The 17,569-nt window shown below is 38.6% G+C and overlaps 1 protein-coding gene across 1 annotated transcript in view; it reads left to right on the forward strand.

The window, feature by feature from the left end:
- The window catches only part of DTWD2 (DTW domain containing 2), a 71,396-nt gene that overhangs the window by 40,136 nt on the left and 13,691 nt on the right, over positions 1–17,569 (forward strand). The window contains exon 4 of the mRNA XM_039567575.1: positions 3,485–3,674. Coding sequence (XP_039423509.1) covers positions 3,485–3,674 — 190 coding nt within the window. The remainder of the gene's footprint in view (positions 1–3,484; positions 3,675–17,569) is intronic.

Here is a 17,569-nt window from a genome sequence, read left to right on the forward strand (position 1 = left end):
GTTAGCTGCTGGCCATGTCTAGCAGATAAAAAAATTTGTATTGATATATTTATAGAAATTGATTATCTTACTTTTCATTATTGCAATAAAATCTTACGTGGATTGAAGTGGACTACTAAAACGGTAAATGATACAAATTGATTTCTCTTGGGAATTCCAGCATTTTCTAAAGTCTGGAAAGTTCTAATGAAAGTACTGGAAATGTCATGATGTCTGTATAAAGGATTTTCCTTCAGCATAGTCTTTATAGAGGATATTCCTTCAATTACTTGAAATCATTCTGTTTTAAGAATGAGAGCAACTAAAGGCCATCATTGGCTGTTGATATTCGTTACATACGTACTATAGAATTACAGCATACCAGTGTGGAAGGGGACTTCAAGGATCACCTGGTCCAAATTTTTTTGGCAAAAACACAGTCTAGACAAGGCGCTAACCCTGTTCAGTCAAATCTTAGGTGTCCAGAGTTGGGGAAGTCATGGAAGTAACACTTGGTGGGAACTGAAGGGATAGAAGAGGAAAGACTAGGAGAGTTGAGATTGTTCATCCTGGAAAAGAGATGAGCTAATTGCAGCCTTCCAGTACAGGAAGGGAGCCTACAAGACAGATGGAGAGAGACTATTTGCAATGGCATTTAGTGACAGAACAAGGGGGAATGGATTCAAACTGAAAGAAAGTAGGTTTAGATTAGATATTAGGAAGAAATTCTTTACTGTGAGGGTGGTGAGACACTGGGACAGATTGCCCAGAGAAGCTGTGGATGCCCAGTCTCTGGGTGTGTTCAAGGCCAGGCTGGAGGGGGCTCTGAGCAACCTGGTCTAGTGGCAGGTATCCCAGCTCATAGCAGGGAGGTTGGAACTGGATGATGTTTAAGGTCCCTTCCAACCCAAACCATTCTATGATTCTGTGATGATTCTATGATCCTTGGATCAGTACTCATTGAAAACCATTGTTTTCAACTGCATTGTATTTTGAAGACTAAAACATCAGTTGTGGTGTTCATAATACGAACTTAAAGTGCTTCATAATCAATACGGATTTGGATTAGTTTGAAGAATTCTTTTTTTTTTTTAAATCCATTAAGAGTGTTAATGATTTAAAATTTCTTCTGCCTCAGAATTGGGATAGTTGCTCTTTGAAGACTTGGGCTCTCAAGGGAACTGTGAAAATAAGGACCAGTTTTCTAGGTTTAAGCCTTGAGTAATGAGATGGCCCTTTGTATTTGATTTTATGTAGCAAGATTCTTGGTTAAACTAAACTGATACCAAATTACTGTAGTGTAAGTAAGGTTTAAAAAAACAGTGGGCAGAGAAGTTTCCATCTACTTCTGTTTGCCACAGGCTTATCTTACAGATTTCCTGTTTCTATTTACAATTGTTTTCCTGTTCATTTTGGAAAGAAAGATTGTTATGTTTTGGTTTTGTTTGTTTGTGTGTTTGTTCTTTGTAGTAAATGATGTTGGCAGTAATGAAACACATAGTGTTGAATCAGTCTGGACTCTTTGCTTGAGGGAGGGGGCTGGCAGTGCGGGTGGTCACATGGTGGAATACTGTCTCTGGGCTTATTGGCACACTGAATTCCATTCCACTTCCATTTCACATATATCCTGTATATCTCATTTGAATCTTAATCTCAGGGTCTCAATGTCTTTTGCACTGCAATCCTGTCTGAACGTAACATTCTTAAAATTGTGTTTTCACATATTTCCTCAGAGAGTGCTAATGGAGTGCAGGTTTAAGTACACCTAGTATATATCGACTCAAAATCCATTATGAACCATTTCTTTCTTCCTTAGTCCTCCCCACTCCTACCACTGCTTCCCCCTACAAATACACATTCTTGCTTGATTTTTGCAGAAGTGGTGCAGGTGCCCAGTTCCTGGAACTTAAAAGCTCCAGGTGACAGTGACAATAGGAATTCCTCAGTGTGAACTTACATATTTACAGTGTTCATGTGTCCATGTCCATGATCTTATACCTAGTGGATCTTGATAGGTATCTTGATAGGTATCATACCTATCATATCTTGATAGGTATCCGACTTTATGTGCTGGCTGTTGTTAATCCCATTCTGATACACCTAAGATGTACTGGCTTCTCTTTCCACTTCACGTGATGTTTCAACTGCGTATTTCTCTTCTTGTCCTACCAAATCAGTTACTCCTTATAACCTCTGGGCTGCTATGCAGAATTATTTTCTTATTCTATGTCACATGCTTCAGACAATCAACCCTTGCTTTATATTTCTTCATGCTTTCTGATTGAGGCGATTCTGAAGATATGATACTGCTGAGATAAGTAACACGGTCTTTGTTACAAGGCTAGCCTTTTCTTGGGTTCTCCCCTACCAGTCTACTTGACTACTCCACTCTGGTGAGACCCCATCTGGAGTACTATGTCCAGCTCTGAAGCCCTTAACACAGAAAAGAGATGGACCGTGGACATGCTGGAATGAGTCCAGAGGAAGGCCATGATGAGAGGGCTGGCCACATCTCTTACGGAAAAGGCTGAGAGTCTGGAGAAGAGAAGGCTCCAAGGGAGACCTTATGGAAGCCTTTCAGTACTTAAGGGGGTTTCAAGAAAGCTGGAGAGGGACTTTTGCAAGGGCTTGTAGTGATAGGACAAGGGGAATGGTCTTAAACTGGAAAAGAGGTTTAGATTAGATATTAGGAATAAATTCTTTACCTTGATGGGGGTGAGGCACTGAAACAGGTTGCCTACAGAAACTGTGGCTGCTCCATGCCTGGAGTGTTCAAGGCCAGACTGGTTTGGGCTTGGTTTTTGAGACATGGAGTACTATTTAAATGACAATGTCTTTTAAGATTTTTATAGACTAACATCAGTGTTGTCCTGCAAAAACTTCAGGAGTTTCCATGTACATTAACTGTACACTTAATACACAGTAGTTATTCCTGTGGTGCCATTGACAAATGTAGAAGCCAACAGGAAGGAAGAAGAGAGTGTAAAAGTATGGCAGCTATAACTGTAGAAGTTGGTAGAAGTAGTAATTTAAAAGAAGGATGAATTGAGATGATAACATTTTCAAAAGTGTCCTGTAGGTGTGGACCGTGAATTGCTAATATTCTCTATATATACAAGGTTAAAAATGGGATGATTGCAGTAATTTTATGCCAAGTGTTTGAACAAATTTTGCTAGAATAAATATATTAAATTTTGGTAAACAATTCAAAACTTGTTTGGTTCCAATAGACATTAGACTAGTGATTAAACATTGGAAAATATATGATATATTGCTTTATTCAGCTTTCACTGATTACTTTTGTGGGTGTTTTTTGACTGCCCCCACTTAGAAGCTAGGGAAGAACAAACAACTTCTGAGGTGTTGTAAGGAGAAAATGATAGCAGAGAAGGGACATTTTAAGTAAAATTTGGTGGAGATGAGTGGGAGCTAGTATCTTAAGGTATTTGTATGTCATGAAAACTTTCAACAATTAATTTAATTTTGTGTTTTCTGTGCATTGAAGGTATCCTGAATTAGCAACTGTGTGCAGAAATCCCAATACTCTAATTTTGTATCCTGGAGCTGAAGCAACCAATTTGGAAGAAATTGCAGTGGTGTCTTCTAGTCCATCTGTTATGATCATCATTGATGGAACATGGAGTCAGGCTAAAGATATATTTTACAAAAATTCTCTCTTCCGCCTTCCCAAGCAGGTGAGTTATAATACGTAGAATAAAAATTTTGAGTTTGTCTAATAAATGCTTGCTTCTGATCAATCAGAAGGGAGTTGTAACCAGCTAACAAGAGAAAGACAGCTTGAGCAATTATATAGAGCAATCTGTGAGATTGTAAGAAAGATGACTGTAAATACTGAGTGTTTCCACTTTTTCACTTGAAATTTGTTTTTGTATGGTTTTGAGTTAGTGTATGTAACTTCATAGTGAATCATTGTTTTGCAAAATTGAAAACTAATTTGTGTAGAAAATTTTAGTGTCTTGTTTAAGGTGTTAGAACACATAGATTGAAATAAGCATTTCTTTTCCCCTGCATAAGTGTTTTACATTGCAGAAATAGGAAAGCAGAAAGTTGAATTTTTAGCCTGTTACGAAAGCATCACACTTTTCTCATATATGTGGTCTCCACCATACCAAAAACTCTGTCTCAGCAAATGTGTGGCAAATACTGCTCAACTGGTTGCATGAACAATAATTTTTGTGTCTCTTTCTTAAGTATTTCCATAAGACTAGGATTATTTGTCTAGGTGTAATTTTTTGACAAAGCTGCCATTTTCATGCAGGGACATTACTGAAAGTGTATATTAGAAAAAGTATTAATACCAACAGTTTTATTAATGGAAAAAATAATTCTCTTCATCATTGGATCATAATTAGTATCCCTGAGGCTGTTAAAATGTTTATTTTATTAAATAATGGACAGCAAACTTCTGGATCATTTTACATACAAATAGTGCTTTTAAAATTATCAAATGCTGCCTAAGGCAAATTGGAACTAATAAAGACTTTGAAGTGATAGAACAAATGGAAATAATGTATTGAAAATATACTAAGATACTACAACAAAAAAGTCGTGGAAAATTGAGCTGTAGTATTACCTATGATGCATGAAACCTTATTTAACACAATTATTAAATATATAAATAATTAATGTATATTTTAAAAAATCCAATAAAACCCAGTTTGTTACTTTACTGTAGATTTACTTTACTATTGCATTAGATTTCATTAAGATACTAAAACGTATCTGTGTGGTACAGGAAATGAAAAAACATTTCATGTTTACAAACAAATGTGTTCCTACCATAGGAGGTTATTACACCAGAAAGACTAGGTGTAGATCACATCTACATGTGATTTTATAGACACCTAATTTGCCCATAACTGTTTCCTGTATTTTAAGATGTTTTGTACAAAATTTCATAGCTGCAGGAGCAGATGTAGGTGTAGGATCTATAACCCTCTGTACATGAACATGGATAAAACACATAACGATGTGACAGCCTGGAGAGCTGCTTTTCCGGATGGACGTTGTTAACAGGGTACTGTGTACCTCCACTCCCTGCAGCGAGCACCTCTGTACAGGGTGTAAGACTTTGCAGAAGTGAACGGCTGGATATGGTTTGTCACTGGGGTGAGTCAAAGACTTCCTTTCTGAGAAAGTTCAGATGCATTGATTTATGAAACAGTGATGCAAAGGAATCATACGTCAAGCTCTAGGGAAAAACAGCAGACAACAGGAATATAAAAAACATTCTTAGGAGATTTGCTTCTTTGTGCATACTTGAATTCTGTCTTGCATCAATTGCAGTCTTTAACAGTTGCAGTTATTAATCAACACTCTACTTTTTATCTGGTCCTTTATTTTAAGGAAAGGTATATTCTGCCATCCCTACCCTTTTTTCTTTATTGGAATTGCGTTGCTACTCTTATTTTAAAGGGTTTACATTCTTAGTGTTTCTGGCTTTTTACTATTTCTGTATTACTTCTTGTTTTTTGCATCATAGTTCATATTTAAATACTCTCTAAATGGTTCTCTATTTGAAAAGAGTATTTGCTGGTCATGTCTTGAAACTTTGGGTTGATACTGCAATTTTGTGAGAAGAAAGTGAGTAGAATATCACTATATTTGAAATTCAAGAAGGCCCCAGAGAGAGAATGAGGTAGAATATGACAACAGCTAAATAGATGGAATGTTAAAGGAGAAGAAGATGTGATTCCTATGGGCATTATCTGTAATATAAAAAGAAACTAAAATTATTCAATAAATGGTGATTCGAGCTTTTAATCAATATTCTGGAGGTAGAAAAGAGTTTTTTAGTAATGAAGAGGTTAGCGATTCAAAATTGCAAGATGTACTACAAAGACACCATAGATTGGAGGCATTGGAATAAATGTTTAATTGTATTACTTTAGAGCTTTGCTGATTTAGGGTAATACAAACTGCTATGTTGAATGATTTTCAAGATTTTGTGGGATATTTTAATAAACTTTGGTGTTGTTATAAATTAGTATTAAAATCCTGAGATCTTCAATAAAAGCTCTTTTAATTAACAGCTCAGTCAGCAGAGCATTTTTCTTTGAAAAAAATGTTAAAAGAAATTTAAATTGTGCTCTTCCAGAAAGCCACAGAGGAAATATATTTATGAATCTAACATATTTAACTTTATCAGAAAGATGTAAATTTATGTCTTTGATCCATAATCATTCTTATTGTGTGGAATTTTTTCATAAATTACAAAGCATGAGCTTGGATGAACTTTATAGCAAAAACTTATGAGGCACTTAAGATGACTTTACAGAATCACAGAATCAACTAGATTGGAAAAGACTTTTGAGGTCATTGAGTCCAACCTATGACAGAACACCCCCTTGTCAACTTGGTGGTACTGACACCAAGCACCACATTCAGTTTTTTCTTAAACACCTTCAGGGATGGTGACTCCAGTACCTCCTGAGCAGCCCATTTCAATGCCCAATCACCCTTTCTGTGAAGAAATTCCTCCTAATGTTCAGCCTAAACCTCCCCAAGGACAGCTTAAGACTGTGTCCTCTTGTCATATTTTTAATTGCTTGGGTGAAGTGACAGAGCCCAGCTGGCTACAATATCCTTTCAGGGAGTTGTAGAGAGTGATAAGGTCTCCCCTGAGCTGCCTCTTCTGTAGGCTAAACACCTCCAGCTCCCTCAGCTACTCCTCCTAGGACTTTAATAGTCTTTAATATGATTACATTGATTACATATGGTACTCTATGAACTGGCACTGTCTGGAGAAGCACATTATCCCAGGATGTTTTGCATAGCCACGACTGAGAAAGAGGTTGCACACTGCAGGCTATCTTTCAACAGCTGCTGTTGCACAGGGGATACAAAGAAGGTAATCAGTTACCTTGGAGGAGGTAATTGATGCAATTAGTTTGAGAGAAGAACTAGCTGGTTGGCCCAGTTCATGTGGTGGTGTATTGTATGAAGCAATCACAGACCACTGTGGGTGAAGCTGCTTCTGTTTATGAGGAGATCAGCCCAGCGTAGTGGGAAGAGATGGCTAAACTCCCCACTTTTGGCCTTCTACTCCTTCAGCACCAAATAAGAATTAAAAAAGTTAACCTAATGACAAACACATATATAAAAAGTAGACAATCTATCCCAAGTGCTTACTGTTTTATCAGAAGTAGGTAATACAGAAGTAATTTTTATTCATGGATAAGTATTGCTGGGCCACTGTTGTAAATCCAGGAATCTGCTATCCCAAACCTGAATGAATTATTTCTATCACCTGATATTGTTTTCCTTTTTTAATGACCCAGTGAAAATCTTTAGGTCATCATGCTTATGCTGGGTAACTGTGGAAAATAAATATTCATCCCTTAAAAATATTGGAGAGTGCTACACAGTTGATTGTTAGCATTCTTGGTCCTTTTTTGGAGGGGATGGGAAATGGGAAATAGAGAGAAAGTTTACAGGCACTTTCTGGATAGTGTGGTTTATTTCTTTCTTATTATTTTTGCCGTCTTCCTGGTCTTGTGGCTGCCCAAGGTACAGCCAGATGAGGACAGCAGGGTCCCTGCCTCGTGGGGCAGCCTCGTCCTGCCCCACTCTTGGGGTGGTTTGGGGTTCTCTTGCTATGCCATTGTGGCAAAGCTGGTTTCCAGGGCTGAATGTGGTGGGACATGAGGAAGCATGTGATTGTTCTGAGGCTTTGATGGGCTTTGCACTGAGCCCTGTGCCCACTGGAGGGGAGATTGGTCATCTTTTAGATGAACGCTTTAAACCCCTTGTTTGCTGTATGTGTTTGCCCCCCACCCTGGACCCCCAAGATCCTGTGTTTGTCCCAGGGGTACTGTGCTGCTTTCTGTGTGAGGCCATGTCAGTGAGTCCTGCAAGCACACATTTGTCCTTGCTCACCTGTCATCTCGTCTGGCTCACCCTTTGGGGAGGGAGACTGTAGAGTCCTCCCATTGCCTTGTCTGCCCTGCTGGCAGTGACTCAGCCCTGGGGGTGGCTCAGCACCCTTCAGGGCACACTGGCTCTGATTTGGGGCTCAGCAGAACTTTTGCACCTCTTGGATCCCATTTTTTCTGGTGCCCCATGTGCTCCTTTCTCAGAGGATAGGAGCTTTGGGTCAAGAACAATACATACCAGTGTGTGAGGCGAGACTGAGCAGCAGTGGCACTGGGAGCTGCACCATGCCATGCTGATGCCAAGGGGACTGTCCCTGCCTGGGTTCTGGAGCAGCTCTCACCACTTTTGTGTCATCACATTTTATTTTGAGAATTTTGGTGGGTAGGGAGAAGAATTCATATTCTGATATTCAGGTACTAATAAATAGTTGTAAGTGAATGTAGAATGGTGTGTGAGAACTGTATTTCCCTCTAATTTTAAGCTTAGGCATGACCATCAGTCTAGCTAACAGTCAAGAAAAATTCGCTTTTAGGTAGTCAGGAATGGGGCATAAAGTGTAGTTCACTGTTAATAATTCTTTTACTTTTTCTTCCTGTGCTGTCATGCATAACATTTATACCTAATAATGTAATGCCTTGACATGTTGTAGTGACAAAATACTTTGTAAATATCTCAGAAGACTATATAATATTTTCATGAAGTTAGTGTTCCAGTTTTACTGTTGTCATTTGCACAGATTGTTTAACTTCTTGTTTCTGCCTTAACTTACTGTTAGTCTGAATGGTGCATGAGTGGGGTCAGTCTGAGGTTGGGGAAAGCTTTATATTCACTGTGACTCTTAATTTGTTGATGCACTCTTCTGCTGCTTAATGGGCGTAATAATGTCAGCAGCATTGTACCAGCAAATCATCCTGTTTATCCATTCATCACAGCATTGCTGTTATTCATATATTCAATACCTCATTTTCTTTTCCCATAATGCCTTCACAATTTCTGACACATCTATTCTTTTTTCCTTATACTTTCTTTGTTACATGAAAATTGGTATCATCAGCTGAAATCTGGTTTCTTAAAACAAATTTTTAACCTTTGAGCATTACTGTTTTTTGTACAGCTTTGCACTGTATGCTTAAACCTGCTAGACTAGTAGTGAGCATTTGTGAATGAATGCTTGTATTGTCAAGCACTGGTTCTCAAGCAGGTTGATATTTTGATATCCAATTTAAGATTATGCTTGTGATGTCTCTTGCTCTTCCTCTATCCCTTCTCACCCTTCCATCCCTGAGGTGGAATTTATTTTGTAACCTTTGGGCTGTCTTGGAGTCACTTTTAAACATTTTAAGAGATCTGTCTGCAGTCTTGCATGAGCTTTTGAAAAATAAGAGGTAGTTCTGAGATCAGGGAATCATCAGTAAATCTGACTCACTGTAACTGCTGTTCTAACAGTTGAAAATAATTTGTATATTTCTGCTCCTGCAAGAGAATTCAGAGTTCCAAATACCATATTGAGAATGTATGGCAGAACCACCCAGAAACTGCAAGAATGTATGTGTACAGACTTTGATTGTTATTCAGAGGTTTTGACAAACACTGTCTCTACTGTCATTTTAGTGAACATTTAGAGGTTTGGAGGCTAGAGTTTTTTTTCAGTATTGAGAGTGTCTATATGCAGTAACCCTTGTAGAAAAACAACCTTTAATAGTCAGAAATTATTTCAACTGATGCAAAGCAAAGCTTTCTATATGAGCATTTTTAGTGATGGCCATGTAATTTAAAATTGTAATTCTAATTTTTTTGATCTGTTCACCTATCTCAGAAAAGGTGCTAATCTCCTGTGTGTTAGACTGCATGACGTGTATAGAAGGTCTTGCATCATTTTCTAAGGAGGAAAAGTCATTCCTCGAATGCTCTAAACTTCCAGGACACTTGATGCAAAGGAAGTTCTTGAAATAATGATGAAGTATCCAGAATGATCTTTTGGCCACAAAATTTACGTTCAGCTCAAGAATTGTCAGTTTTCTGAGGACAGTCATGTCATTGCCTTCTCACCCAGTCAACAGTGAAGACTCAGGAAGTCTGAACATCACAGTCTAAGATTACCACAGTCTCTGGTTATTGCTTGAGTACTGCATATTATTGGCTGTGTTTCTGCTTATCCTTTCACAAGCCTAGGTAGACTGCAGTAATACCTGTACCAAATATAACTTAGTGGAAAATCGGATTAAGAATAGGATGAGGAGATCAGGGATATATATGCAGTATTGGTCTAGCTCAGTGCAGCTGTTGAAAACAGATGACATATCTCTCAAGTTTACTGGAGCTGTTTACCCACCTGCTTCATGGCTTCTTCAGAAGCCATCTGACTGAAGCAGTGTGCAGAGGTCACTTTTTGCAGGTCCCTCACCAAATACCCTCAATAAAACTATGTGTCATAAGAAGAAATTCTGTCTTTTACGGTTTGTAGAGAAGTTGTTAGTGGAGCCTGCGGTGGATGCATGTTGTTCAGCATAGTCTGAAGCAATACTGAAGGTACACTAATTAAGTGACAAAATGTTGTTATGACATTAAGTTATTTAAAGCGGTAGTGACAAATCTGTGGAGAGTTGTATAGGAAGTGTGAAGTTCAGTAACAGGACATTAACACAGCACAGGATATTCACTGTTAATGAAAACATGTAAGCCCCCCCCCTTTTTTTTTTTTTAAAGCTCTTAACTGGGCACTTGTCAGCAATGAGATTTTGGGATTATTATAACAAATTTGATGAAAACCTCAATTCAGTGCCCAAGAGCTAGATGCACATCTGCTTGCTTGTATGTATACCTGCTGTCCCTTTCAGGTGCAGAGGCCTCCTATTAAAAAAACTGCACAAAAATTCACAAACAACTAGAAGGGAGCTCAGGCATCTACCTACGTTATCTGTGTGTGTTTTGGACTTACACGGAAGACAATATTTCAGATCCTGAACCAGATCTGGAGTTGTTAAATTGTCATGCACCTAGGCAATACCATTGATGATGAGATTTTTTCTGCTTTGAAATCTTTGCACCAAATACACCTTGAACAATTCTTGTAGTAATACAAATTGAAAAACTATTTGTTCGTCCAGTACAGAAATTCTTTTTAACTGTTAATTGGAACAGAGATTCCAATTTGTTGACCTGTTTAGTAGTAGTAATCAAATACGATGATAGATTAACTTTATACAAGACTCTTAACATGCAGTCTTTGTAGACTTACTTCCATGACATGTAAAATAATACCTGTAAAGCCCCCCAAAAAAGGTTTCACAAACCTCTTAGAAGGGCTCACACTTTTTCGTGTACTTGGAGTTAGACACAAGGGAGAAATACTGACAAGACATCCTCAAGAGGTCAAACAACAAAAAAAGCTTTAATGGCAACTTCAGAAAACCAGAGAACTCTGGCAAAAGTTTAAAGCAGTACACAATCAATATAAAACACTTCACAAAACATTAACTTGGTACCCCATTCAACTTAGCAGGCTCCAAGCCCATCCCATTTTAAGTCTCTTGAAACTCCAAGAAAAGGAAATTAGAAGAAGAAAGAGAGAAAGAAAAGCTTTAGAAAAGAACAAACATAACTACCACTCCTGGTTCCAGCGGTGTTCAGCTGATAGAACGTCCAACCGGAAATAGTGTCAAGACCTGTGCTTGCCTCATGCCCTGGCTAAACTACGCTTTGGCTTTCCTGGCCCTTTCCACAGGTGGGACTTCCACTCCTCTAGCCACTCCGGGGCAAGATTGGGGCTCCAGGGGCAGGTGTGGAGTATTGCCTCTGGAGTGCCAGGAATTGACAGCCAGTGCAGAGCTGGGATACAGGCCTGGGGTGGGTGGGCAGGGCAGGGCATTGCCTCACCAAAGGCAAGGCCTGACCTCCCCTTTTCCCCACACATGTGCCCAAAATGTTCCAGCGAACAATCAGGCCAGTCTCCTGGATCCCTTCTCCAGCATTTATTTGTACCAGAGTTCATTGCAGTTCACCTTACCTGCTTTTTACTGCTGTGGTGATTAGTTCATGGTCTTCTGTAGTGTATACAAAAATCTGTCTTGAAAATTGAGGAAGCATAGGATGGTTCGGGTTGGAAGGGACCTTAAAAATTGCCTAGTTCCAATCCCTTTTACAATGGAGGGACTATGCCAGTGGACAAGGAAAGGGCTGCAGGTGTCATCTATCTGGATTCCTGTGGAGCTTTTGACAGGGTCGCCCACAACATCCTCTTCTCTAACTTGGAGAGAGATGGATTTGATAGGTAGACTGTTTGATGGATGAGGACGTGTGTGGACTGTCATATCCAGAGCGTAGTGGTCAGTGTTCCAATGGGGATCAGTGGCAAGTGGTGTCCTCAGTGGTCTATACTGGGAGCAGTGTTATTTAATGTCTTCAGTAATGACACAGACAAAGGGGTCAAGTGCACCCACAGCAAATATGCAGATGACACCAAGCTGAGTGGTGGGATGACATTCCTGAAGGATGGGATGTCATTTAGGGGGACCTGGACAAGCTCAAGAAGTGGACATATGGACACCTCGTGAGATTCAACAAGGCCAAATGGAGGGAGGGTGGAATAAATGATCCTTAAAACGTCCCTTCGGATTAAAATATTCTATAATTCTATGAAAATAAATAAATAAAAAACCCTGAGGTTTTTATGTCTTCCTGTGTGTGATGGGCTTTCAGCTCAGGTATCCTAGCCAGATTTTTCTCAGAGTAGCTTAATTTTTTTTAAATTCAGTTTCCATTGTTTTTCCAATTGAATTTAGGTGTTCTTTGTTACACAGTTTGATGGGCTTGGAATGAACTAGAAAATGTGATCTGCTAGTCAGTGAGGTAAATGCTATTATATTCTTTCTTTCTTTAACATTTTTTAAAGCTGTTTTCTCATATTTATATGAGATCTTAGGAATCCTGTGGTAAAATGTATCATCATGAAGCTGTTAAAATAGATTGTACATTTGCAGCCTATTAAAGGTAAACATAATGGTTTTGAGGGAAGACCTTCAGGGTGATTTATGAACTTGTTTGTGGCAATAAACGGCAAAGTTTCAAGGTACCACACAAATGTTCTTACTCAGCACTGCATTTGTCAAAGGGTCATTCCTGCTGAGTTTATTTACTCCCTTCTGTCTGACCTTTTTGTGACATTCTCACTCTGTGCATAGGATGGGTACAGTCTGCTAAACGTACTTCTATTTGCAAACAATATAATCAGGTTTTTAAGAACACTTACTGTTAAATTAAAATACCATAGTACTCCAAAAAAGCCCCTCAAAATACTTCATTGTCTTCAATACAAAATAAAAGTGTACAAAAGGTGTTACAGATGACAAGAAACTGTGGTCTTTGACCTCGTAAACTGGTTAATTAAAAGCACGGCTGCCACTTCATAGTTGATGTGCTGTCTTCTGAGAAGGCCCTATAAATTTGAAATGTCAAGGTTATATGCTGTCTAGAACTCCAGTCAATGGAAGAGGACTTCAGCACTTTGTCAGGCAGGGGGAGCTGTTCTTATTTTCAGCTTCTAAGAAATGTCGCCCAAATCTGTTACAGTTTGGAAGATAGTGTGATTAAATATTTATGAAACACTTAGGCATTCCTGTTTCTTTTCAATTGTTCACTGACCATCTTGTAATATGCCTGAGCAGTTGTCAACACAAACTGCTCTCTGAGATTCCAGAGTTTTGATCTCTCGCCAAAGTCAGTCACATCAACATCTGCTTTAAGAATTCTTTGCCAATTTACCTTGTTGCTCATGTCAAAACTTCATGCTGTGCAAAGTGAGTAGCACTTACTGGATTGTGTTTGTGGTTTCTGTGTGGCCTCTGCTGGGTGAGCATAGGTTCACAGATGGTATGGGATACTTGAGAGTAAGTCTTATCAAGCAGCTTGCTTGAAACACTGTCATCATAGAGATTCTTTGGGAGAGCATTCTTAACCCTCTTCTGTGGGAATCAGTGAAGGGACATGCAAAGTATTCTCAGGACCTCATTGAGCACTAAGAGAGAAAGAACCTGCTCATGGAGTATGGAAAGCAACGTACAAACCACTCTTGCCACACTTTTTGTTTAAAAGAAAAGAAAAAATTAAAAAACCCCGTTCCTCTAGGGGTCCACTTGCTTTTCAATTCAAGTAGTGCTACAGGAGTTGCTAGGTAGGAGAGTCCTATGGGCTTCCCCTGAAGGACTAAGTGCTAGACAGAAAGTCATAAAATGCCACCTCATTTAAAGCAAACTGTATGGCAGGTGTGATACAATGCAAAAGTGTCAAAATGTGTAGAACACTGAACTGTAGTTGGCTATAGGGTCTTCTGTGGGCAATTCAACTTGCAGCAATACCAGAGCTATCAATACAAAATTGGCACCGTGCATAGCTACGCAAATGCTGAATTCAGTTTTTTTATTTTTCTGTTAATGATAGATAAAGTAATGAATGAATTGTTGGAGAAACTGTAATGGTTTGAGGAATGAACAGTTATATTGTGCTTTTTAACAAAAAGTGAGGTTTGTGATCTAGTCCTTTGGTATGTTCAGATAATAAGACTTTATTTGGGATTTTGCCATTTTCAAGCCTAGAGGATTAAAGAAGGAGTAGGACTTTGTTCTGAAAGCATGTTTAAAAATCAGATGAAATTAATTGCTGGGGCAAGCAGTTACTCTAAAGTGTAATCTGCCGTTCAGATAAAGCTTCCTCCTAATGTAGTTAGTGCTCACAGACACAAGTGTAATACAGTTCATGTTGTATAGCCAACTGTCTGAATACCTTGAGAGCGGATTACAATTAATGTAAAAGTAGAAATATAAAAACCATTCGTTCATCTTCACACAGAAAACACCCAGAACAGAAGAAAAGGCAAAATAACAAGAGTCACTGTTGTCATCTGGCTGTATCTTAGTTGACTCTTATTCTGATTGCTCTCTGAATTAATTTTTATAACATCTCCTATTTAATGAGCTCAGGAGATGCAGAGAAAAATACTCTTTTTCATCTCCACGAATATGAGACTTTGGCAAGTGGTTTTATAAGGGCAAAGTAATAAATAGTGCCAAGTAGTAAATGAATTTTTTTACAGTTCCCTTTTATCTTTATGCTTTCCCCTCACTGCTTTTATTACAGTTTACAATTTGCATGAGAGAGATTCAATACTAAATTTTGCCATAGAACCTAAATAAATGAACAATGCCCAGTTTAATTCTGCAAGGAAAAGAAGTCTGGTCATGAATAAAGAGGGCAGGTAGGCAGGGGACAAATCAGAACCCAAGGCAACAAAGGCCAGCCATAATGGTTGCAGCAGGGAAAATGGTAGTAAGGCTGGTTCTAGAAGGCATGCATTCAACCATCCATCCATACTCATGGAAGAAAAGTGCTGCATTTTCACTGACTCGTTCTAAACACATTTCTTACCTATCTGTGTATGACACTGATGATTTTACTAATAATCCCACAGGACAGCCCAGTTATCCTTAGAGTGAAGGAGTCTCTGTAAGCCTTGACAGTAAGCATTTGTCTGTGCATTATATTTGGGGTTTTTTTCCAGTTGTGCAGTTCTTGGTGTAGCAAGAAAACTTGTTTTTATTAAGTAAGTAGCTCATAACCTATTTTGTGTATGATGACTTGTAAGATAAACATAATTATGACAGGTGTTAACATGTTGTGAAATGTTTGATGTGTTCAGTTTTTAGGTGCTTTCTTATTATAACCAAAACATTAAAAAAAAATTTCAAACTCTAGACAACAAAATATTTTATGCTAGGACTGGCAGAAACTGCTGTTTGAGAAGACTGCAATCAGAGGGAGAGAACTGTGAATTATTTTGGGTCAAGATTGCAGGCACAGTTGAGATAGGATGCTGAACAATCAACAGCATTCTTTCCTTCTGATGTTTGGGTTAATTTGAATGACATTGGTCATTTGGTCACTGACATTTTTCTGGTCATAAGTATGTATTTATTACCTCTCAATACTGTGACATTTTCTTTGTGACTGAAAGGGGTGAGATGATTTGCCAGATGTCAGAAGTGTGTACTTCTTTACTTTTGGGCAGGAGCTTTGCTTTTACTTTTTTTCCGTTTCTCTCATAATTGTTGTCAAACCCTTTGACAAACATCTGAATATCCAGCTGCTAGAACAATCCAGGAGCAGTTGCAAATATTGTACCATTGTACCCATGCTGATGTTCTCGTGGGATATGAACATTTTATAAAAAGTAAACTAGAAATATGTTTCATTTTGATGGAATTTGCTTTCGAATAGGTAGATTAATTGAAGACTTTCTTATCCTTTTAGTCTTTGTTTTCATGTTTCCTTGTGCCCTTGCCAAAATTATTCTCAGGAGCTTCTTCCACTGCTTTTCCCCTGTCCGAGGAAGTGCCTACTGCTATTCACATACAGTAAGAAAACAAGAAATCACACAAAGCAAAAATAATTAGTAGGTTCCAATGAACACTGTCATTGCATTGATGCTACATTTTGGCACTGAGGTATTTAATTTTCCTTTTCAATTTTCTCATATTTGCAGGTAATTATAGTTAAATGGCTGTGACAATACGCGTAATTAATTTTTCTTCCTTCGTTTCATGACCCCATTCTCTACATTCATACTCTGCTCACTCACTGAATTTACTTGCAGCACTTGCCTGTTTTATTAATTATTAATAGTGCTGCATAAAATATTGAACTGTTGGCTGACATTAATTTTTTAAATGTAAGCAGAGCAAGAGAGATATTGCCAGAAAGAACTTCTATATTTTTTCTTCTCTAAATACAAAAAAAATACAGTGCATGGAAATTAACTGGAAATGCATAGTCATTTTATGAAGTGCCAGGTTAGCCTATAGGACTTGCACTTAAATATAATTATTTTTGCATAACTTAATGGCAGTATAAAATTATTTCTTTCCTTAGTCATTGGTAAAATCATGCAATTTCAGAAACTGAGACCGTAACCAGATGGTATTTCAATTATTTGTGCAGAATACATAGTCCAGATATTCCTAGGACAGTCCTATCTTCTGTAATATCTTATCTTTGAGGATTTTCCTTTTCTTACAGTCGTACTGTCTGTTGGCTCTTAGGATTTTGGACATTTGGATCTGCCTCATGCTGTGTTCTTTAACAAGAGTTAGAACTGTTACTTTTAGGTTAGAACTACAACTTGTCTGCTCTTGGACTTTATTTCAGTTCTCTGTTTTAACTGAAGACCAATCTATTTTGATTTCTTTAAGGATTTTTGCTTTCTTGTAAGGTCTCCTGATTGTTTGTTTGTTTGTTTTTTGCTTCTTGTGCTTGTAAATATTCATACAAGAAACAAAGGGGATTATACATGTCCCTCGGGGTCGGTACTGGGGCCGATACAGTTCAACACCTTTGTCGGTGACAGGGACAGTGGCATCGAGAGCACCCTCAGCAAGCTCCCTGATGATGCCAGCCTGTGTGGGGCAGGTGACATGCTGGAGGGAAGGGATGTCAGCCAGATGGACCGTGGACAGGCTTGAAAAGTGGGACTGTGTGAACATCAAGAAGTTCAACAAAGTACAAGTGCAAGGTCCTACACCTGGGTGATGGCAATCCCAGACAGCTTGGGCGGAGAAGTGATTGAGAGCAGCCCTGTGGGGAAAGGCTTGGGGGTGATGGTTGGTGGAAGACTCAACATGGGCCAGCAGTGTGTGCTCACAGCCCA

The sequence above is a fragment of the Corvus cornix genome, chromosome Z, assembly GCF_000738735.6.
Source record: "Corvus cornix cornix isolate S_Up_H32 chromosome Z, ASM73873v5, whole genome shotgun sequence".
NCBI classification, from domain to species: Eukaryota; Metazoa; Chordata; class Aves; order Passeriformes; family Corvidae; genus Corvus; species Corvus cornix.